The 22,217-nt window shown below is 41.9% G+C and overlaps 2 protein-coding genes across 7 annotated transcripts in view; one reads left to right on the forward strand and one right to left on the reverse strand.

Moving 5' to 3' along the window:
- The window catches only part of SH3GL3 (SH3 domain containing GRB2 like 3, endophilin A3), a 58,473-nt gene extending 52,221 nt beyond the window's left edge, over positions 1-6,252 (forward strand). For all 3 annotated transcript variants that reach the window (XM_010391097.2, XM_010391098.3, XM_039558002.1), the window contains one exon: positions 5,454-6,252. In XM_010391097.2, coding sequence (XP_010389399.1) covers positions 5,454-5,659 — 206 coding nt within the window. In that variant the 3' untranslated portion in view covers positions 5,660-6,252. The remainder of the gene's footprint in view (positions 1-5,453) is intronic.
- Positions 6,253-7,014: 762 nt separating this feature from the next.
- LOC104683962 (lamin-L(III)-like) lies at positions 7,015-21,437 on the reverse strand. 4 transcript variants are annotated; one of them, XR_005602833.1, is made up of 13 exons: positions 21,063-21,437; positions 16,936-17,092; positions 16,068-16,193; positions 15,061-15,231; positions 14,036-14,161; positions 13,694-13,914; positions 12,775-13,000; positions 11,843-11,950; positions 10,873-10,989; positions 10,672-10,776; positions 10,468-10,538; positions 9,165-9,196; positions 8,557-8,615 (listed from the first exon to the last, which is right to left on the reverse strand). XR_005602833.1 is itself a non-coding variant. In XM_039557997.1 (12 exons), exons 1-12 carry the CDS (start codon positions 21,425-21,427, stop codon positions 8,543-8,545), a joined length of 1,827 nt encoding a protein of 608 aa, XP_039413931.1. In that variant the 5' UTR covers positions 21,428-21,437; the 3' UTR covers positions 7,015-8,542. The 4 variants fall into 4 exon arrangements, 3 of the variants coding, with proteins under 3 accessions (XP_039413931.1, XP_039413932.1, XP_039413934.1); XM_039557997.1 differs by lacking the exon at positions 10,468-10,538 and having other exon boundaries at positions 7,015-8,615; XM_039557998.1 differs by lacking the exon at positions 9,165-9,196 and having other exon boundaries at positions 7,015-8,615.
- Between the last annotated feature and the right edge of the window lie 780 nt (positions 21,438-22,217).

The raw sequence follows: 22,217 nt of genomic DNA on the forward strand, positions 1-22,217 counted from the left end.
TTGCCACTGAGGGTGGGAGGAGAGAGAGGGAGAGGCACTTGCAGAAAACAGTTCATTTCTTGCAGACGGATGCCTGCAGTGGGTGTGTTTGAGCACAGTCTGGAGTATCTCCAGGTGCTATTTTTTCTCCACAGTCTGAGAGCATAAATGATCTGTACAGGATATCAAATATTAGCTGTGTAAAATTCAGAGAGATGACTCCCACCCTTACTGATTTTAACATCTTTTGCCTTTACTGTCCCTATATTAGGCACCAAAGTGTGTGCATTAATGAAGTACTTAGGTACCTGTTGGTGTGAGTTTAGGACCCTTTCCTTTGATTAGACCCTGATTTCACAAAAAAAAGAAGGTCAACTTTTGAAAGTTGTGTGAATAGTAATAATCAGTAAGGTTACACTACTCATTGAAATAGCTTTTCCTTGTCTCATAATTAAACTATTTTGCCCTATCTGCTTAATGACTACACTGTATGATGAGCTGAGCCCAGGTAAAAAACCAAACCAATTAAAACCCCAAACAAACAAAAAACCCCAAACAAAACCCAAATGACAATATGCAAAGAATAGAGAATGAAAAAACCTGAGATTTTTCCATAAACATTATTTGGAAGGAAAATCGAGGAGAAGTAGTGAGCCGAAGGTTCCCTTCTGTATTTGGCATGGAATCTAGGATCTTTTCCTGAAGGTTTGTTGTTTTTTTTTTTCTCCTAACTCTCCGGTTTCTTCTTCCCTCCAGTCTTGTTTCTTTTTAAAGGTTGTTGGGAGAGAAATGAGAGAACTATAAATGAAGGAATAAAGCTTGGAGCTGTAACTTTATGCATCTTCTAATGTCTCTTTAATTTTCTTGCACTGTGCTACAAGAGGAAACCATTATACAATCCATACTGAAGGGCACTTGCAGCAGTTTGGCAGCACAAATCCACCCAGCAAGATCTGATTCCTTGATTTGTTTGAAACTCCTCATGCTGCCTGAACACTGAGTTTTTGTGTTGCTGTCTAATGTGAGATGGAGGGAGACAACCCCCTCTGCACATTCTCTCAGGTCACACCAGTGGTTCCTAAGATTTGTGACACAAGGACACATTTCATCCAAAGCACTGGAGGTGTTTGCAGGGATCAGTGACTTCCTTGGTATTTTCACAGCACATGTGGATGAAAGAGCAAAAACATAGCAACTTTATTAAAAATTGCCATAAAATTTCTTGGCCCTATCAGCTACTTATCAAATTATAGGCTTTTTCCCCCCATTTTGCATGTGCAGTGGAGAAAGGAGATTCAGATTCTGCATTTGTGTATAAACTAGTGTGTCAAACCACATTACAGTGGTTTATCATTGCCATCCAGCAGTTGTTCCAAGATGTACTTTAAGGATAATCAATCCTGCCTTTGGGAGAAAGAAAGATGAAGACTTTTCAAGGTTGCTTCCAGCAATCTTAGTTAAAGAAAAATCTCAGTTTTAATTAGCTAAAAGTCAGTGAAAACTGAAAAATAAATGACCACTGATCACTAAGATAGGGAAGGAGTGAGGCACTTCCATTCACTGGCTCCATTCATGGGCTGTAACACCAACCATTTACATATCACTGAATGAGGGGTTGTCACTGCTTCACTCCCTTACTGCTGTCAGAATGGAAAAGAAACAAAACCACCATAAAAGAGATGAAAAGGAGAAATAGGATATAAGTAATAATTGTTGCCATACTTAAGTGTTGCTAATAACATTAGAAAGACCATGTATCCTGTTTTTTTCCTCCTGAAGAAGCTGTGGATGCTGTGCTTACCTCCCCAGCAGGTACAAATCATCACTGAAATCACTGTTCATTCTCTTTTGTTTTCCTATTCCTACTCAAACATTGTCCATATGGATTTCTGTGAAGTGCAGTGGGCTCAATATGCCCTGCTCGTAAATGGGGAAACCTCTCTGTCCCTTTTTAAAATTGGAATCATGAAACAGATTCGATTTTTTTATGGTCTGTGATTTAGAAATGAGAACCAGGCAGTTCTAAGCAAAACTGCTAAATGTCTTAAAGTCTCCATGAGATGGGGAGATAGCATTATAATCACCTTCTTTTTGTTTAAAAAGCTGACCTCCCCATCTTACCCAAACAAGTACTTTCATGCTTCATTTTCCCTGCTTCCATATTGACCCTATCAAAATACAGATCTTTAATTTCTCCAATACTGTCCCTCAAGGTAAGTAGTGTCTTGGTATTCAGCAAACCCTTGGAGATCTGCAGGACAGTTCAAAGCAAGATGTGACACATTCAGCACAACTGCCATGGTGCAGTTCTGAGCATGGAAATTACTTTTCCCACGTTTCACAATAGTTTTTCAAGTTCAGCATCAGCTTCTTGGAGCAGATATGGTATTTTCCTTTGCATGGTCTCTAACATGTGAGGATTATTTACTACTTATGACTTGCACACATTTGCAGGGCTAGAGTCACATAAACCTAATTTTTATGCTGTTGGGAGTTATTAGACTGCTTTGAGTAAATGCAGATAAAAAAATCTCTAGTTCTAATTCATTGTTATCCTCATTAATGAGCTGCAGCTGTGAGCATCGTCTGGCTCAGTTTAGAACTCTTTAATTGCTGTATTACATCATGCCTTTCACTCAGTTTGTTTGTCAGGTTTGACTGTGATATGAAATATATGTATCTGGTTGCCACATGCTGGAATTTAACATAAGCATCTAAGTGTTTACTCACTTCAGCTATGAGGGAGACTGGGATTAATTATCTTAGCAAGCTTCCAGTTTGTGATTATTAAAATCTTGCTACCTTATGTATACAGCATGGTATAGAAGAGTAGATGCAGGTACAGGCAGTTACTCCCTCCCTTTGGGGAAAACAAACAAAAACCCCAAACCATCGTTGAATGGCATTCTGGTTCCATCCTGTAACACTCCAGGAATCACAGAGGGCTTCTTGGTTACCCTCATTTTGTGCTGCCTAGATCTGAGTGGTCTGGAAATTAATGACAGTTCTTTTTTGACTGTGACAGGGAAGTAAACTAGAGAAATGAAAGAGGTGCGTATGGAGTTGCACATTAACATAAACCCTGTTTGCAGAAATAGAAGAGTGCAATTGATTCAGCTGAAACCTCTGCAACAAATGTGCAAGTATTTAATGGACAGCAAAAGGTGGGAGTGGTGCCAGCAGTTCTGTGATGTTAAGCAGTGTGTGTTGCACACTGTCAGGCAGCGCTGCCCCCTTACCTTTGTCAGGGAAGCTGTGTCTCATTGGATTATACAGTAGCAGCAGCTGCCTGACTCTAATGAAGACTTTGACTGATCCTACAGCCTGGAGTGAAACCGGTTGTGCTGGCTGTGACCATTATTTAACAACCTTTCCAGGCTGCCAGACGTTTCTTTGCAGTTCTTTGGAGCTTAAAATGAACCAAATGTGATCCATCTATCAGGTACTTCAGTGTCAGAAATTAACTGGCTTGCAGTAACAAATTAGCCCCATCGGAGCAGCTGGGGAAGGCGAGGAACTCTGTCAATTATTCTGATCACCACTGTCTGCTGTTGAAGTTCCAGAGAGCTGGTACCAGTTCTACCTTGGCAAAGGCTGAGAATAACTCAGCTATTTATAAACACAATCAGTCCATTTTCAGTTTTAAACATGATCAGTTCATTTTTGCTGGGCAACTGGCTCATCATCTCTTTTTCTGCTTGGAGCATTTCAGCAAATATATGACAGCCAAGCTTTCAGCTGTACCAGGGTATTAGGGTAGCTCTGATTCAGTTGGTTCTTGTAAGACTTTGTCACTACCCTGAGCCTTCCACAGGGAGAGGATGAGTCTGGCATTGACAGTGCTGCTCTGGGGAGGTTTGCTGAGTCTCTTGTTGGCACTTCTCTTCAATTGTTATAAATAAAAGCTGTCTTCTGTTGCTGTCAAGGGTAAAATATACCCACAAAAGAGAAAAGTAATTCCTACTTTCCAGTTTTGACACCAGATATTGCTCCCAATTGTATTATTGTCAATTTAAAAGATGCTTTCACCTGACTGTTCTCACTGAGTAAGCACCACTAGTTGTTAGCTGGTTTCCTTAAGAGATTTCTCCTAATTCCTTTATCTAGAAAATGTCCAAACAGTTACTTTTTAGTAGTTTCCTACGCATTACCATGATTAAGAGATTAAAATGCATTTTGCCATTTTAGCTATTATATCTGTATTGCATTACCAGCTGCATGCAGGTTTACCCAGTAAAAAATGACAGCTGGGAGAGTCAAGACTGGAATATTTGAGTATTGCTGCAATGTTCCCAATAAGACAACCTGAATAATTTAAAATAAGTTCTGGTGTTCTAGAGGTGTCGTGCTACAAGGTGTGGTACTCCCCTTTGCAAGGCAGCAGCATTAAGTTTTTTTCCCTATTCTTCATTTATAAATGTATTTCAAATTACCAGACTTCTACTTGGATACATTGCATATGTTATTGAAAAATCTGTTATGGCTGAACTACAGTTGAACCATGGGCTAGTCCTTGACCACAGAGCTGAGCTTTACAATTTGAACATAAATTATTCTGATAAAATGTATTCTAATTACTCATAAATATGAATGTTACATATATAGTGGTACCAAAAATCCAAGCTAATTAACACTCCTCCATGAGAATATCTTTAAAAAAGGTATTTACTGCATTTATAAGGTAAACTTTTTTTTTTTTAATGTTTAAGGGTGATTTGGAGTTAAGATCTTTATAGGGTAAACAATGTAAATCACAAGAACAGCCAGATATTGTATCAGAAAACTCTTTTCATCCCTAAAATAATTTGACAGGCACCTTTGTTCCCACCATAGCCTTTGCCTTAGCTCAGATGGAGGATGTGTAAAACAAAGGACTTGAGCACAGGAGCTCAGCAAGCAGTAACCCAGAAGTGTCACAGGTGAGGGTGGAAGCCTTAACACAGGCTGGAGCCCTGGCTCCTTCCAGGCACGTGTGCTGTGAAAATCCAGGTGCCTGCCTCAGGCTGCAGAGCTGTGTTTGTAGGACAGGCCACGAGCCCCTGCCTCTGGTAGGTATTCCCACAGGATAAATTGAAAGGATTCCTTGTCATTTCCCCTGTTGACTCTTCCATTTCCTCAACTCCTGCCCTTCCGATTCCTCTGGCAGCTGCTCCAGACGGAGCACAGGGGTTTTGACAACCGATGACTCAAACCCTCAGTTTGAGATAAACATCCTTTTGAAAGGGAAGGCAACTGGGAATGAAAGAGGAGTAGCATCTGAACTTAAGGGACAAACAGAATTATTTTTTAAACTTACACTAATCTTGTATTTTATATGTAGAAGCACCAGATGTTAATGAGTAAAAGCAATGGGAAAGCTGTTGCTGGTGACATGACAGCAGGGTTACTTTTTTGAGCCCTTGTTTTGTGCTTGGTGGCTGATGGGATGCTGTGAAGCTCAATTAATGTGGTTGTTTTTTCTGTCACTGGGGCAGGTTCTTCAGTGCACATGGATCAGCCTTGCTGCCAAGCTCTCTATGACTTTGAGCCAGAAAATGAAGGCGAGCTTGGGTTTAAGGAAGGGGACATCATAACTTTGACCAATCAGATTGATGAGAATTGGTATGAGGGGATGTTAAATGGAGAGTCTGGCTTCTTCCCCATTAATTATGTTGAAGTGATAGTTCCCTTGCCTCAGTGATTGTGTCATTTGAGCTGTGAACATGATTTCATGACTGAAATGGATTCACAAATGTTCTGTCAGTGTGGCATTCTGTGAAAGCCTTGCTATTTGACTGACTTACTGACTTTTGTATGCGTCTTTTTAAAATTTATTTATTTTATATTCAAAAAAATTTCACCTTCCCTGATTTGTCAACCTGCAAAAAAACCCATACCCAGTTTTTTTGCTTTGTGCCTTGAAGATCACTGTATGAAGTGTTTACTGGTAGCTCACTGTTGCTCCAAAAATGCATTTCCTTGCTATTATTGTATGTGGTTTTTTTTTATCTTTGGCTGCAATGATTTTACTATTGAAAACCATTTCTAAAAATACTGTTAGTGAAGCTAACTGTAACCAGTTCCTAAGTTACTGATGTCATTGAGCTCTTTTCATCTATCACACTGTAATTTATTGTGAACAAGTTAATACATCTTTTGCATTGTATGTTGACAAAAGGCAAAGTGGTTGTTGTCAATATTAAGATGATGTTGTACTAAGTACAAGTTCTCAGCATTGAAAATTCCTATAATTTACTGACCAAACTGAATAAATATTTCTGTGGGATAAGAACAGTGGTTGCTGCATCTGTACTTATGGTTCTGGCACTTGTTTGAGCTGGAGTCCGCTTTTGCTGAATAGATCAGCTTTCAGTGACAAAACCAATGCTACATTAAAAAAATGCATTAATAAAGAAAGTATTAGTTTTATGACACCTCTGCACTGCAGTTTTAATAATCTTGCTACTTCTCTATTGACTGTTTAGCATTTGTCTGTTAACATCTTTTTCTAGCAGAAGGAAAGAGACATATTCCTTGGAACTAAGTACAAACAGCTCCTAGTTCCATAGGGTTTGTATAAAACTCCAGTGAGAGAGGGGTGAGCAGCACTGGTGCCTACTACAAATAAATGAAAAGTCAACACACTTCTATTTTTTATATTTAGTTGAAAGGGATGGAAAGGAGGAGAAAGAGAAGACTATGTGGTGATGGAAACATGCAATAACTAAAAATATACCAAAAAAGCCTCAAGATGAAGATGGAATCACTTTGTTTTTCTGTTTACCATCTCCTGCTTTGCTTAGTAATGTAGTAGTGACCAAACAAAGTGAGCAACCCTGCAGGAACATGCTCTCCATACAAGACAAATTGATGAGAGTTTATGGGCAAGCTGCCTACTGAAGATTCCTCTTAAGCTTATAGCAGCTCAGCTCTGGTTGAAGTAGGTGATAAATATAAACAGGAGAGCACAGTGCAGTTCTGAAGGTTTCTTCACTCTGCAGTCCCTAAAGTCACCAGTTTTATTACTGCCAAGTCTTTTGAACCACTCAAGAGAAATCATTGAACAGATAGACCTTTATTATTTAATCTGCAAATATTTAAATCCAAGACTGCTTTTATATACATGAAAAATACCTTTAATAGTTAAAAAAGTTTAAGAAACTAAGATAAATACAGCAAAGTTAGAGCAGCAGCTATTTCTGTTGTTTGAGATGGAACAAGAATTTGGATCTGCTACAATCCAAGTCTTAAACCAGCATGTACTCTTGATGTCTCAAAATTAGAAAGCACTTTTAAATAATATAGGAGTTAAACTAGCGTAAGGAAAGCCTCACCTTAACACCTGCATCCTAACACAAAGCAGGTCTTGAATTTGGAACTGAACACTTTGGCAAGGTAAAAGACAGTCAAAACACTATTCCAGCATTGAGAGAAAGCTGCAGGCTCAGCTGCTGCCCTCCCCTCCTGCTCTGAGGTGGAAGTTTACTTCATGTGGCTCAAAGCCCTTCCTTTCCCCCAGGGGCAGCAGGGGAGCAGAGTGACTGCAGTGCCCCTGAGGGTGCCTGTCCCCTCCTGAGGGTCCAGGACAGGCTTTCCATGGAGCACAGAGCTACAGCATGACAGGGAATTGCACACTGGCCCCTGAACAGTGTTCCCCCAGCTGTCCAGTTGGACATACACACAGCTGCAGCCTGCATGGAGATTCAGCACGGGAGGGCTCCAAGTGCAGCCATTTTGATGCGTTTTTCACTACAGTTAGTGCTTTCTAGTTTTGATTTTTGACTTAGCATATTTTTCTCTCTAGCTCCTTAGAAAGCTGTTCAAACAGTGCCAGCAGCGCTGGTCACAGTACCTGCTCTGTCAGAATGAGATGCTTTTTCACATTTATAGGATACATTTGTCCAAGTTAAGGCTGGCACAGCTCTGCTGTGATACAGTGTATCTAGGAATATACAATACTGAAATGGGGATTTCCAGCTGCTAGACTATAGAAACAGTACATTTAATAACAGGCAGGAATATTTTTGACAACTTTCTTTTAATTCTAAAGTGTTTCACTCTAGGAAATGATCTAGACCAGTTTTATGTATTTCTGCACCAGGATGTAAGCAGGAAACATTTCAGACACTCATCACTTTTCAGGAGAATGTTTTACTTCAGACTTGCTCAAGGTGCAAGGGTGTGATCAGTCCCACGTTTCCCACTCAGGCTTGAAAGAGAAGTTACCTTTGGAGGAACACCATGTCAGAATATTGAGAAAGCTGAGGCAGCCTCCTGTTCATTGTCAAGTATTTAACATCCTTCTAGGGCACATGTTTAGACAAGCTTTGTAAATTCTGTACCCTCCTCTGTTTCAGCAGGTCACAGAAACCAGATCCTTGTGTAGAAGTAAAAATAAAAATAACTTCACATGGAGCTTGTATTCTACTGCTCTTTGTACCAGTAAATCCAAGGCCAGGGTCCAGTATCAGAAGGTAGGAAATTCCATCATGTTATGGACAATGCTTCTCACAAAGACATCAGATGGAATATGTGAATTCCAAGTTCCAGATATTACAGAAGATATCTACACACATAGTCTATGTCACCTGGGACTGAGAGGCGTTTTCAGATGATTGTCCACATTACATGACAGAACAGCTGGGATCTTCATTTTGCTGCAGAGAGAAAACATGAAAACATTAGGCTAATTAGCATGTGTACAAGACATTAATATGTCTTGCTGGTTACCTACTTGATCCTCATATAGGCAGGTAGGGTTTTTAGCACTTTGTAGATTTAGTTACTTATTAATAAAGCAAAGCAGATTTTCAAGAGGCAGAACATGAACTGTACTACACAAGTCTTTAAGTCCATGCAATACATGAGCCTGTGCCTTCCTTAATGAAGGGCCATCAAACTACCCATGACTACCTTGGTTCCTAAGCATCAGAACCTAAGTGGCATGCAGATACATGCTGCCCTCATTAGGATGGTAAAAGCAGAAGCAAAAAAGCCTGGAAACCCTGCCTTCCTTTAAAGCCCAGCATGCCTTCTTTCCATTATTTTACTGCATGCAACAAAGTTAACTTTTGTTTACTAAGCAGCCATTTCAGTACTACCAGTGCAGCAGAAGCATATAGCTACTAATGTCAAAAGTTTGATAGGAATTCAGCAAACAGGAATGGCATTAAAATTTGATTGGAAGTATTAGAATTGATTCTTACCATAAATGGCACACAACTGTATTGTAAAGTTGCTGATAAAACAGATTAGAAGTGTAAGGAAAAAAGTTACTTTTGCTTTCCATCAGTGATTATCAAACAAGTCATATTAGTGAACTCAAAAAAATGCCTTTTAAAATAGAAAGAAGCCACCCTTGAGGAGAGGCCCTACACTGAATATGAAAAGAAGTTTGTGTCACTGAGAGCCCAAAGGGCAGAACAGCATTATAGACCTCCTCTGTAGCTTCTTTAACAGGGTCTCACCATCCTTCAGTGAGACTGAAAATATTACAAGAATGTGCATGCAAGTCAGAAGACTGATAAACATCCTTTAAGCCACATGGTATTATAGTAACAGATATTTACCCAGATTTTCTGTTTGAAAGGACCAAAAAGTAAAATAAAATACCAGCAGGCAGTTTAGGTACTTTTTTTTCCCAGAAAGACAATACTAAGTTACTTTTAAGTTAGTTTTTAGACAGATACATTATGAAAATATCTAGGAAAGGGTAGTGGGAGCTTTGACCTAGTGCAGTAAGATGCAACTCCTCCTTGTAACTGTGTAGGATCAGTTTTAGGAAGAGCTGTGGTTGCTTAACATGTCAGCAGGAAGGAGAGAGTTTTTAGCTAAGCATCCCCTTGCTCTCAGGCTTTGGACCTTGTACCATAGTACTGTTTCAGGTCAAGATACAAACAAACTTGAGTCAAGAACAGTCTATAACTCTTCGGTTATGACCAACTTAAAACCTCATATTAGTTGGTTTAGACTACTTCAGCAATTAAAGCTAGCTAATAGTATATCAAAGTACAGTAGGAGCATCCAAAATGCATCAGTTCAGAGTTATATTGTGGTCAGTCAAAAGCCATTTGAAGGGGCTGGAGAGTCTTGCACAGGATGCAAGTTTGTAGCCAAAAGTTTGTAAGTCTATTGACCTTAAGTTCACACTGAAGTAATCTTAAAAGCAAGCCAGGGACACCGGAGTGTCAAGTAAGTCACTTCATCCCACAGAAGTAGGTAGTGTTTGCACAGTGTTCTGTTCTCAGGATAACAGCTTTTAAGTTAATTCATAATCAGGTATTTCGGTGAAATGGACATTAAAGGCTGTAATTTTCAGTGTGTCAGTAATAAGATATCAAATAATTAATGCTGCTGTTTGATCGTACTCAACCAGAGAATAAGCAAAACTTCAGTTGCATTTCTGATGCCAAGCCATGCAAGCTACATCCTACGTGGGACAAGAGACTGCAGCACTACTGATGAAGCAAGTTTTCTATGAGGTGACAAGCATGGATCTCACCATCTCACCTGCTTAAGGATGCTCACAGGAACCACTATCATGAAACCAAACAACATTTCTTTTTTCTTCTTCTTTTGGTCTGACATCAAGAAAAACATTAAGAGTTGCGGGATATGAATAGTACTTGAAGAAGTATTTTCATTTAGTAAGGAAAAGAAATGGCCATTGAATGACTCTGCTGATAGTATGTATTTAAACTTCAGGCAGCTTACCTGAGGTGCAAATGCCACTTCACTTCCAGTTATTTCTTCATAATCATCATCTTGCTCACTTTCTTCTCCTCTGGGTACAAGCATTATCTTCCTCTCTGCGAGTTCCTAGAATACAATTGAATTGCCACCAAGACCCCTCAGGAATTAAGCACAAACAAGTTTAGCATTAGGACAGTAGAAGTGTTTTATTATTTCACTTACCTCCCCATCATCTGTAATGAGTGTAACACCAATATTATCCCCAGCTCCCCAAGACTTCTGAGACTTCCAGACCAGATCACTAGGACCTGGGCTTACACCAGCAGCTGCACCCCAGATCTGCAACAGAGTTAGCGTGAGCGTCTAACCACAGAAGAAGATTCTTCAGATTACAATTCACTCATATATATTTTATGTATAATAATATAATTATTAAGTATTTTAATGCCAAAGACACCCAGTAGGAGAAACAGAACCACTATAATCCCTGGCAAATTAGTTCTTTTCAGGACTACCAAGAATGGAGGTAAAGATTTTCTAGCTGAAGACTGTAAAACAGTGCATAAAAGGCTGTTAACAGCTTCTACCCAATGGAGAGGTAGCCCTGCTTGGCCATACAGAACATTTGAGTCACAGAGCCAGGCCATAGTCCCAGACACGCTCAGGGCTGCAATTTGTGTGGGCAAGAGCCTCTCGCCTGGGGTCGCTCACAGATCTATTGAACAAGCTCCTCCACAGTTTGGAGCAGCAAGTGTAGAGTTCAGCTCTTTGATCACCATGTACGTGTACTTAGAGTATGATTTTAGAGCCAATATTTAGCTTAGTACTACAAATCATGAGCTCAGCATTGCTGACCTGGAGTAGGCTAAAGATTTTAGTAACAGTCTCTGCACAACTTTTATCAAGTCACAGGAGTATGGGAAACCCTAAGAAAAAACTAGAATACAATGATTCTGTTAGAGCGCACTCATGTCTGGGATGACCCAAGTTCAGTTCAAGCTTTAAAGAAAATTTAATTTCAGATCAAGGTGCTGCAATGATTTTTCCCATATCCATCTCCACATAAAATAAGAACTTTAGTTCTTTAGACACTTGCAGTACCTGTCTAGATATTTTCCATATTACAGGAATCTCTACTGACATCTAACATCAGAGCAGAGATCTGAGGAAGTTTTGCAAACCCAGTACCTACTGTAACTACTTGGCCTGCCTGAAGAGTGAACTGTGAAGGAAACTTGTAAGTAACATCTGCCACACTTCCAATACGTCGTCTCAACACCCAGCCATGTAGAGGTTGATCCTGTGGGACAAGAGATTTCTCTGAGTATTACAGACCAACACCATATAATTCAAACACAAGGTTCTTTCCAGACTCATGGGCCAGTTTTAATCCCCCTCCTGTAGCATACAAGTATCTGACAATTTTGAGGAAGCATCCACATTTCCATTAAAACTTCCCAATGTTTTCTCCCTGTACTTTAGGATTAATCTTAGTCAAGTTAAGCCATACCTATTCTTACCTTCCATTAAAGGGGGGGGGTTCATGATGCTCTTTGCCAGGGAGAGTCTGATAAGTGAAGTTTGCCATGGCCACCTACTAACTCTATATGTGTATATATACACACATGCATAAAAAACACCTTAAAACTTCATGGGTCACTGTGCATTTCAGGCTGAAATTACTGAACTACAAGCCACATGTTTTGAAGTCCTGATGATGAATTCTAATAGTGTTGGATATGCAAACTAAACTAGTCAAAGAACTAGCTTATTGGCCAGATAAACTCTCTGCATGGATTAGATATCATCAACTCTATTCAACCTTTTAGCTGTTTTAAGTGTTTTTGACTAAGACAAAGCCATCTTTATCTAATTTACTGAAGCACATTATTTAGTTCATCAAGGGTCAGTAGTACTTCTGATAGTGCTTGCCTAAATCTGATGACAAACAGCTGAAGGTGTTAGATTTCTGCATAAGAAAACCCCCTGCACCCAAAAGCACCTCCCAGACAGCCCTGGGAGCAGAACACCTGCAGTACCAAAGGGTCAGCCTCTGATCTGTCACTAGCTAAAGCCATCCCCAAGCAGTCACACATTGCAATGCAGACTTGAAAATGAAAGTACCTCATCAGAGTGGTTTTTAAGCCTCACAAATTTCCCATCTGCATCGATCTCTTCAATAGATATATTTCCAGTAGCTGAAACATGCTGAATAGTCTTAAATGCAGCACTATGTTCCCTCTTTTTGGTTTCTTTGATTTTCCTTTTCTTCCCGTGCAGGAACCGTCGCCCCTGACTTGCTGCTTGAGTTGCTGTGCTGTGTGAAGATGGACTGGGTGACAGCTTTAGCCTAGAAGAGAGTCAGATAACGTTCACCTGAATATCAGATGTGCTTTTTTTCTTCTCACAACTACCCTCCCACTATATCCAAGCCTAATAGCTTCCTATATACAAGCTTTCCATAGGGTCTTGAATACAAAATTTTACTTTTATTGGCAAGAGTAGCTAAATGGCTTGTTAAGTTTGGAAGACAGCCCCAAAGTTCAGAGCAAGCTTATATTGATAAGAGAAGACAGACAACTGCACTAAATATTCATTTAAAGTATCAACAGACAAAGTCTTCAGTGAAAGTTATTTTAAGTTTTTGACCCTTCTTAGCATGAATTGAGAGTCCATGTTCTCACCACACATACAAGATACCATGTCTGCATAGACAGGAGTTGATCCAAGTTCCCAGCTTCATTCATGGAACTTGAGTGTTCTTTGATGGACCTCTGAGATGCAGCACAAAACTCAGAGAGTTGAGGAATGTTTAATGGACCTTTGAATTTTATCAGCTGGGTTTATGAAGTTACTTCATCTTACTATACATGTGGTAGATGTGGGCTATAAATACCATTTACAGAAGATTACACTTCAGTAACTGAATTACTAATGATGTGCTTAGTGCTTGTTTCTTGTCTCCTCCACATTCTGAAGGACAAACAGTGTGGAGGTCTTGGATGAAGCAAGTTCTCATAATGAAGATCTCCTCATAGCCTACCTCTGTTCCTCTCCTTCCAGCATCTTCCTGTATGCATTTATTTCCAAATCTAGAGCCAGTTTCACATCTAAGAGATGCTCATACTCTTCCAGCTGTGCTTGTGCCTGCTTCTGAGCTTGTGCCATTTCTTCCTCCTTTTCAGCCATGCGCCTTCGATGGAGATCACGATCATAATCCAGCAAGTTCTGTAGCTCCTTTATTCTGCTCTCCAAAGCAACATTCTAAAATTATGGGGATCAGGGGAAAAAATAAATCATAAGTGAAGATTAGAGAGAAGAGGCCAATGTTTTGAATCGAGAGTAAACTGAAGTAATTATAAGGTTATACAAGTAAAGACAGCACCTGGGTTTGATATTGATTAACTTGAGATACCAGAGTATCAACTCTCTTCTGTGTTTCCATCAGTTCCTCCCGAGCAGCATTGGCAAACTCAGTATTTCTTGCTGCAGTTAGCTGGGCATTCTCCATCTGTGGATAAGTCACTGTTAGTTACGAGTTGCATATTACCATGTATTATAAATAAGGAAGGAGAACCAAATAATTTTCACCTGTCACACCTGGAAATAGTTATGTTTTACTAAAGCGTACAGATACCAGTAAAGTTCAGGTCAGGAAGTTCTATATGGCTTTTGGGGGGGTTACACAAGTTTGACATTTATGTCAAAAAAAGTAATAATCAGGTTGTGAAAATTGCTGGATTAGGGTATTTCAGTTAGTGGACATTGTATAGATATTAAGTAAATTGATTCTCCAGAAGACTAATGGAGAATATGTTTAGAAGCTGCTTGTCAAAGCATAGGGCTGCAGGATATTGGGTGTACAAATCAAACTATTATCACTCTTCCCCAGAAGGTCTATTATTAAAGAGTTCCTGCATCATTACAAGCAGCATTGAGTTCCTCTAAAAATAGCTCAATCTTGAGATGTCCCAAGAAAGGATAAAGTGCTCCTACAAGAGGCACTTATCGACTTTTCAGTGGAAACAGAAACACAAGCATCCAAAGGAATTCCCTGAGTTGGTATGCCAGCTGGTGTGTAGGAAAAGTTAGGTTTTATTCAAGACTGAAATTGCTTAATACAAACAACACGCCTTGGTCCTGAATCTGTCAGAAGTCTGAAATATGATCAACTTTTCCTAATCACTCCCTGTATTTATGCTTGAACCAGTTTTGTTAGGGATCAAATGTTTGCAGAAATCCTCTGTCAAATTTGACACTGCTTTGAAATTCCATGACAACTTATGCCAAGAAGCTCTGCAGAGAATGCAGGGGGCTCCATCAGTCAGCTGTCTGTGCCAGTGTGACCTTAATTATGTCAAGGTGCAGAGAACTTCAGCTTTGTTTTACTGTCACCTTTTACAAACTCACCTTTGCACTGAATGTTCGCTCCATCTCCTCTTTGTAACCTTGAATTTGTTCTTCATGTTGTTTTCTGAGCCCCTGCAGAGCATCTGAGAGCTTACTCTCAAATTCTCTTTGACGGCCAGATTCTACTTCTGCTATCCTGCTCTCATGGGCTCTTTTTGTCTCCTTGAGCTCCTAGGAGAAGAAATTTCTCAGAGAATAAACAAGCAATACAGTTTGAAACTGGATTTAGTGTACCAGGTTCACAAGTCCTATTGAAGCAGATTTATCATTGAGTACCCAGTAATTCATATTTATGCATATCTTATTCATCCATTAAGTCTGGCACATCCACCTTGCTGCCTCGCTATTGTTTTTCCACCTCACTGCCAACATTGCTTAAACTAATAAATGTAGTAAATATTTGATTTGTAAGACTAATTCTTTGAACTAGGTAGATTGTTTGTTTTTTTAACTTAGAACACATGCACATACACTTCAGTTTCTTTAAGCACTGTTACTTCACCTAGTCTTGTTTTATTCAAAAAGTTAGAGAAATTAGAATTCTCTGTCACTTAAACCACACTTTGAGATTCCTACCAGTGAGAAGGAAGCTGGTCTACATTCATATGTAAGCCATTCATTTAGTTGTATGTACTGCCCTCTCTCACAAAGTTGGGAACACAAGTTGCTTAGAGGAGATTTAACTTCTACAATTACTTTAGACTTCAGGTAAACACCTGGAATAATTTAACAGTAACTAATATATGCACTTGCACTTACACAAAGTGATATATTGGGATTTCAGTTGAAAATTCTCATATTCCAGATACCTATTGCTACTATCCCAGTTAACATGAGGTTGTGTACTTTCCTGAGCCTTCCTAGCTAGGTGGATTTTATGAGCTGATGGGCTGCCATAGGTTGCTAGTTACCTTTTAAGAGATAAAAGCAATGTTAAGATGGGCTTTAAGTGCATCCAGGGATCATGGACACCTAAAAAGATGCCTTGTTAATAAGCTAAAACATACATCTTCATGAAGGCGCTTCTGGAACGTCATTTCTTCCTGCAAAGTTTTCATATGGTTTTCTAGGTCCACCCTCCTCAACATCTCACTGTGGAGATGCTTTTTAGTATCCTCCAGTGACAGATTCAGCTAGAAAAGACAGACAACAGGGTTATCAGAATTAAGAGGTATTTTTTCAAATTAAGGCAGCCAATTTGTTACAGGCCATTCAACTTCATTCCCACAGCAATCAAAACACGCTGGGTGTGTGAAGTGGGTTGCTCTGTGTAAGTTCTTCTTTCAGTGGGATCCAGAATATCAGCAACAGAGAGAATCCTGTTTAATTGTTATGTCGACCAGATTTCCCACAAGGCAAATATAGAACAGCCCTTAATCTCACTAGCTGAATTTGACTCCTCAAAGTAGACTTCTGATGAATCAATTGTACTATCCATATATATTCCTCCCCTTTACCAGTATTATTATTCCAAACTTCTTTTTAACTTCTAACACAATTTTTTGACACTTAATGAATAAACCCCTCCAAATATAGTCTATGTTGACAAACTATTATACCCTTCCAGTACTAGGCACTTCCCTGATGTATTAGAGAATGCTACAAGGACTATAGCAGTACATTTCATCTTGCTTTGACTTTAGAACAAGAAACATTACATCCTATGGTCATAGACTTAAAAGTACCTACAACAGAGGAAGTTTTAAGGAAACCACCATTAGTAGCATTTGCTTTCAGCAAGATTGTAGAAATCTTTTTGTCTACCTGTCGCTGTCATAGTTAACAGGCTTTCTCTGCTTTTAAATATCAATAACTAAAAACAAGCAAAAACTGCAGGGGTGAAAGCAAAGTTTAGATTCCAGTATCAAGCCTTACACTGAGTACTTGATCCTTTAATTCACGGAGCTCATTCTCCAAAGTCCGGTTCTCATTCAGGGCTGTTGCTAAATCAGCTTCCTTCGCGTTTAGCTGGGCATCGAGGTCTCTCACACGGGCCTGGGCCACGTTTAAATCAGTTTCTTTTTTTGAATTCCTACAAGGAAGAATTTTATGCTGTTAAGTGCAGCTGGTGAGGGAGGGTTTGTTCTCAATGTATTTCCCTTCAGAGGGGTCCGTGGTTAAACACCGGAGAGGTTAGTCAGGCTCACGGTGAGAGCACAAAACAAACCAGACAGGGCCCTCCGACAAGCATCATTTGTTACACCAGAGAGATTCCTGACCCATTTTCCAGCTCGTTCTGTGCGAAGCCCATGCGGAAGCCAGCTATTTTCCACGGCATTCCCAGCCAGAGAGGGAAGGGACGGCACAGGCCTCCGGCTCCACGGGGAGGGCTGGGCACGCTCAGCGACCGGAGCGGGACCCGCTTTCACGGACAGCCCCGCGGAGGCCGGGCCGTGAGGGCAGCCCGGGGCCGGCGGCGCTGGTCCCTCACGGGGCGGGGTAGCTGAGGCCGCCGGCGGTGCCGCTCCGCCTCCCCCGGGATGTCCTGCCCGCAGCACACAGGGAGCTTTGTGCCCCGGAGGCCACCGGCCCGCCCGGGAGCTGCCCCGCGGCCCCGCTGGGGCTTTGCCTCCCGCAGCCCCTCAGCCACCGCCGCGAGTGACTCCCTGCCCTCCCTCACGCCGCAGCGGAGTTACAGGGCGAGGGGAGCTTTAGTGCAGAGAAGAGACCATCTGCAGACCAGTGCCCAGGTACTGCAAGCGCAGGTACCACCTGCATGGCCAGCACACTTCACTTGCCATTGGCACCACAGGGGAGGAGTGCGAGAAGGGCCCACAACGAGTTCCTCTCAGGGAAGAACGCACTGATAATTCCCCAGACTGCTCTAACTTTTAAAATCCCTGCAGTTGCCTGCCCACTGTCCAGAGCCCCTGCTCAAAACTCGTATTTGAGATTATAAAGAGTAAAGGAAGTTCTCAATTTATTTTGGCAACATCTGTTCTGCCAAGTGGCAAAGTTGTGTCAATTCGTACAATGAGTTTTCCAGTGGATAACTGAAACCGGCTGGCAAAAGTCCAAAGTAATTCTGCAGGATTGATCAGCTCTAGAAAGCTTGAACTGCAAGGAAAGATTGGAAAAAACTAAGGGTTGTTTAGTCTAGAGAAAAGTGACAGGAGACAGAAGAGTTTTTAAATACATGAAGGACTGCTACATAGAGTTAGGGAATCTGTTTTCCATGTCTATTGTGGAGAAGACAGGGAGCTCCAAGCTTAAATTGCAGGCAGGAATATGTGGGTTAGATGTTAGGGAGAGGAAACTAACAGTTCACCACTGAAACACACTGCCTGGGGGGGGATATTCTGGAATCTCCATCATCTGGAATTTAAAATAAGGGTTACACAAAATCTGCTGGAAAGGATGCAGGTATGGCCAGTTCCAGCACATGCTTGGGGCATAGGGCTACATCAGGTGCTTGCTCAAGGCCTTTTCTAGCCCTGCTCTTCAGAGACATTTACTCTTTACTCAGACTAGGAAAAACATAACTCTACTAACAGTGAAAAACAAGATAACATGCTGTAGTTTTAGTATCTACAGGTTTCTTTCTTTTCTAGGTATTAATTATTCACCCTCCTTTTGGAGTCTCTGCTATCACTACCACTTACTGTATTAGATATAGTATTAAGTAAGCCAATAACACTACTTAATATTGACTGTTTCATCCTACAATAATATAAATTTCATTCTGCAATCAAAGTGTGTGCAAAACTGAAATTCCATTAGTATCTGTTTTAACAGTCCACTTTCCAATGTAAGCATCTGACGGCCAGGCTCAGGTTTCCTGGATATTCTTTCCCGAAAAATACTATTTTCAAAAAGCCCTGGAGAAAGACATTTCATCTTTAAGAACAACAATTTAAGAAGTCTCTCTTTGACAAGAGCATTTACTACCCTTTTAATCCAAGTTTGGGGTTCAGAACACCACTTTACAGCCCTGTGCAGCAAGCAGTGACAGTTACAGTACTCTGCAACATTCCATATACCAACCATTCCAGAGCTAAGAGTGGCCTACAGACTATCAATTACAAGCAAAAACTTTGAGGCACTGCCAATCATTCCTTGTAAATCAGGATGTCACATATGCTTGATCTGGAGAATTTAAATAATTTTACCAAAAGATTTCAGGTATGTTTGAAACAGACTCCAGTTTGTCAAGACCAGAGGATGTCAGCAGCACGTACAGAATTCATTCTTACAACATCAGTTGCTATACTGTGTTTGGCAGGTTCAGGAGCAAAATGCACATCCACACTCCCTGGTGCAGAAAGGAACTGGTCTTGTCTTTCTCTGCTGTGTTACTGCAGTTGCTTTGACCTTCCCGAGGCTCTGAATTCCACCAATACACTTATCTACAGCTCCTCCTCCCCAAACATCTTTGGCCTACTTCCAGTCACCAGTTTCAGTAGCAAGAAAAAACCAAATGCAATCAGTTTATTGTTGTCAAAAACTTTGAGTCTCTTAATCAGGGATTAATAAGAGCCAAGAGTTAATGCTGTTGGGAAATTATCTGGTGACATTTCATTCTATAAGAGTTAAACAGCCACCAGGTTATTTAAAGGGTGTATATATAAGGACACGATAGCCTCAAAGTTTGTTCCAAGTCATCTGAGACATTTGCAGTAAGGCAGCCCAGATACAACACACATTAATATTAGGACTTCAGTCTAGTCCTTTCAGAAACCAATAGGTACCAGGTATCATTTCCCACGGGCTGTACATTTAACCACTTCCAAGAACTAGTTACTGTAAAGGAAAAAACCCAACCCAACAGTCTAGAGGATTGCATAGCTGCCAAGTCTAAAGCTTTATAAACAAAGCCAGAGTTATACAAACACAAAGAGCAGCAGAAAAGTCTTAGAACAGGCATTACCCCTCTCCTCACTGTCCACTCAAAGTGGCTGGTTAGATTTACGAAACAGGTCTGTGAGCCAAAATCCAGCATGACTGAGACAAGCCCAACAACTATGCAGCTGAAAACAGAAGCTTACGGTAAAAATGTGTTATTCCTAACTAGAACAGCTACTTGAGTCCTACTGAGTCTATGAAGGGGCAATACTACCTCCAGGCATTAAAAGAAGCTGGTGGCTAAATTTGCTCTGACACAGGTTTATAACAAGACGTAAGGGGCCTGTGGACATCCAAATTATTACAAGTCCATAACTGATCTAGGGGTACAATGGGGCATTACAGTAACTAGCAGTGCTAGCAGGCTGTGTATTTCTATAAAGGAAGCTTGTTGGGATTGGACACTTGTTCACACACCTCTTCCTCCTTCAAGACAATGGGATAGCACTTACATTGCCTTTGTTCCAGGCTTGGCAAGCCTAGACAAATAACGATTCCAGGCTCAGGATACACATCTTACAAGAAAGTCAAGCTAGAACAGCAGGCAGCTCCTCTGAGACTTAAAAGCAACTAGGAAAACTTCTGAGCAGTACCAACCTGGACCAGGTCAAGCCATACTGCTCCCAGAACTATCTTCTCTCTGTATTCCCATCTGGGCAAAGTCTGAGCTAAACAGCCCAAAAAAGATGCATGCTGACTCCATACAAACACTCCTTCCACTGCTCCATAACTTTCTAGAACCTTTCCAGCATCTTGAGTGTTTGTAAACACGGGTGTGGTGCCAAACCCATGCCGCTATGAATTCATAGCCCAGAAGGACACCCAGCACCCCACATTCTGCAGGAGCCCCATGCCCATCTCAGGCAGGTGCTGATGTGACCCCATAGCATCGGAGGTACTCGGCAGCGTGCCCGCAGCACACCTTCAGAACAGGCAGCCGGACGTCTCCTAACCCAAGACGCTCCAACCGCAGAGGGCAACACCTTCGGGGTTATCACGCCTGCACGACCCGGACACGCAACATCACCGCGCACTCCTCCCACAATCCACGGGCTCCTGCCAGAAGCATCCCCTTCCCCTCACCCTGCAGACACCCCAAAAGAGGCGGCTCCCCGGGGCGTCCCCGGGCAGGGAGGCCTGCTCGGGGCCGGGGCACCGACCTGACGTGCAGCTGCCGGTGCTCCTCGCCGATCTTGCCCAGCTCCACCTGCAGCGTGGCCCGCTCGATGGCGATGTCGTCCAGCGCCCGGCGGGCGTCGGCCAGCTCCGCCTCGTAGCGGAGCCGCAGGCAGCCCAGCTCCCGGTCGCTGCCCGCCTGCTGCTCGTTCAGCCGCTGCTGCAGCACCGACTTGTCGGCCTCCAGCGCCCGCACCCGCTCGATGTAGGCGGCCAGGCGGTCATTGAGCTGCCGCAGCTCCTCCTTCTCCTGCAGCCGGCTGAGCCGCGCCGGGCTCAGCGGGGACTCGGCGGCGCGGCTGGCGGAGCGGCTCCCGCTGGCCGGCGTGGGGGGCAGCGCCGTGGCCATGGCAGCCTCCGCTCGGGCCCCGCCGCCGCCGCCGGGACCGCCCCGCGCAGGACACCCAGCGCCCGCCGCCGCCCCGGTATAAATAGCCGCCAGCTGCCGCCGGCCCGCGGCGAGAGTGGGCAGCTTAAAGGGCTCGGGCTGTGCCCCGCGGCCGCCCAGGCCCGGCCGAGCCCTGTAGAAAACACTTTTTTTTTTTTTTTTTTTTTTTAAATTTGTTTTTTTTCTGCTTTATCTTTCGCATGTGCCTTGCTACATCTTATCAGTCCAATGGTGCTGCCCGGAGAGGGCGGGGAAGGAAAAACCTACCGCAGCCCTGCGTTCTCACAGACCGGTGCAAGGGGTCGGGGCGAAACCAAAATCCCAGTTTAAGGAAAATGCATGGCAGCTGCAGTGATGCTCACACTCCAGCATGCTGCTGCGTCAGTGCTCTGCCTGTTGTGTTTGGGATTTTTTTTTTGCAAATTGTTCAGCTGATGAAAATAGCCCTTTTTGTTCTGCTCTTTGTGGGCCTTTTAAGCTTTCCTGTCAGCCATCCCACTTATATAGTGTTCTGGTTAAAAGCTGATGTTGTGTGAGCAAAAGGACGAACAGAGGTGGAAAGAGAAGCTGCATGAAGACAAATGTTTGAAGCAGTCTGTAAAGCCTTACACTAATTACATCTAATAAAAATCAGTGTTTAGTAAAAAGGTTGCTTCAGCACTTCTTTAGTAGTGATGTGAATAGTGATAGTTGTCAGTTTTCTCCAGCAGCTAATTAATTTATTCTTTTTACTCACATTTTTGAGAGCAGA

This window comes from Corvus cornix, chromosome 10 (genome assembly GCF_000738735.6).
Source record: "Corvus cornix cornix isolate S_Up_H32 chromosome 10, ASM73873v5, whole genome shotgun sequence".
Lineage (NCBI taxonomy): Eukaryota > Metazoa > Chordata > Aves > Passeriformes > Corvidae > Corvus > Corvus cornix.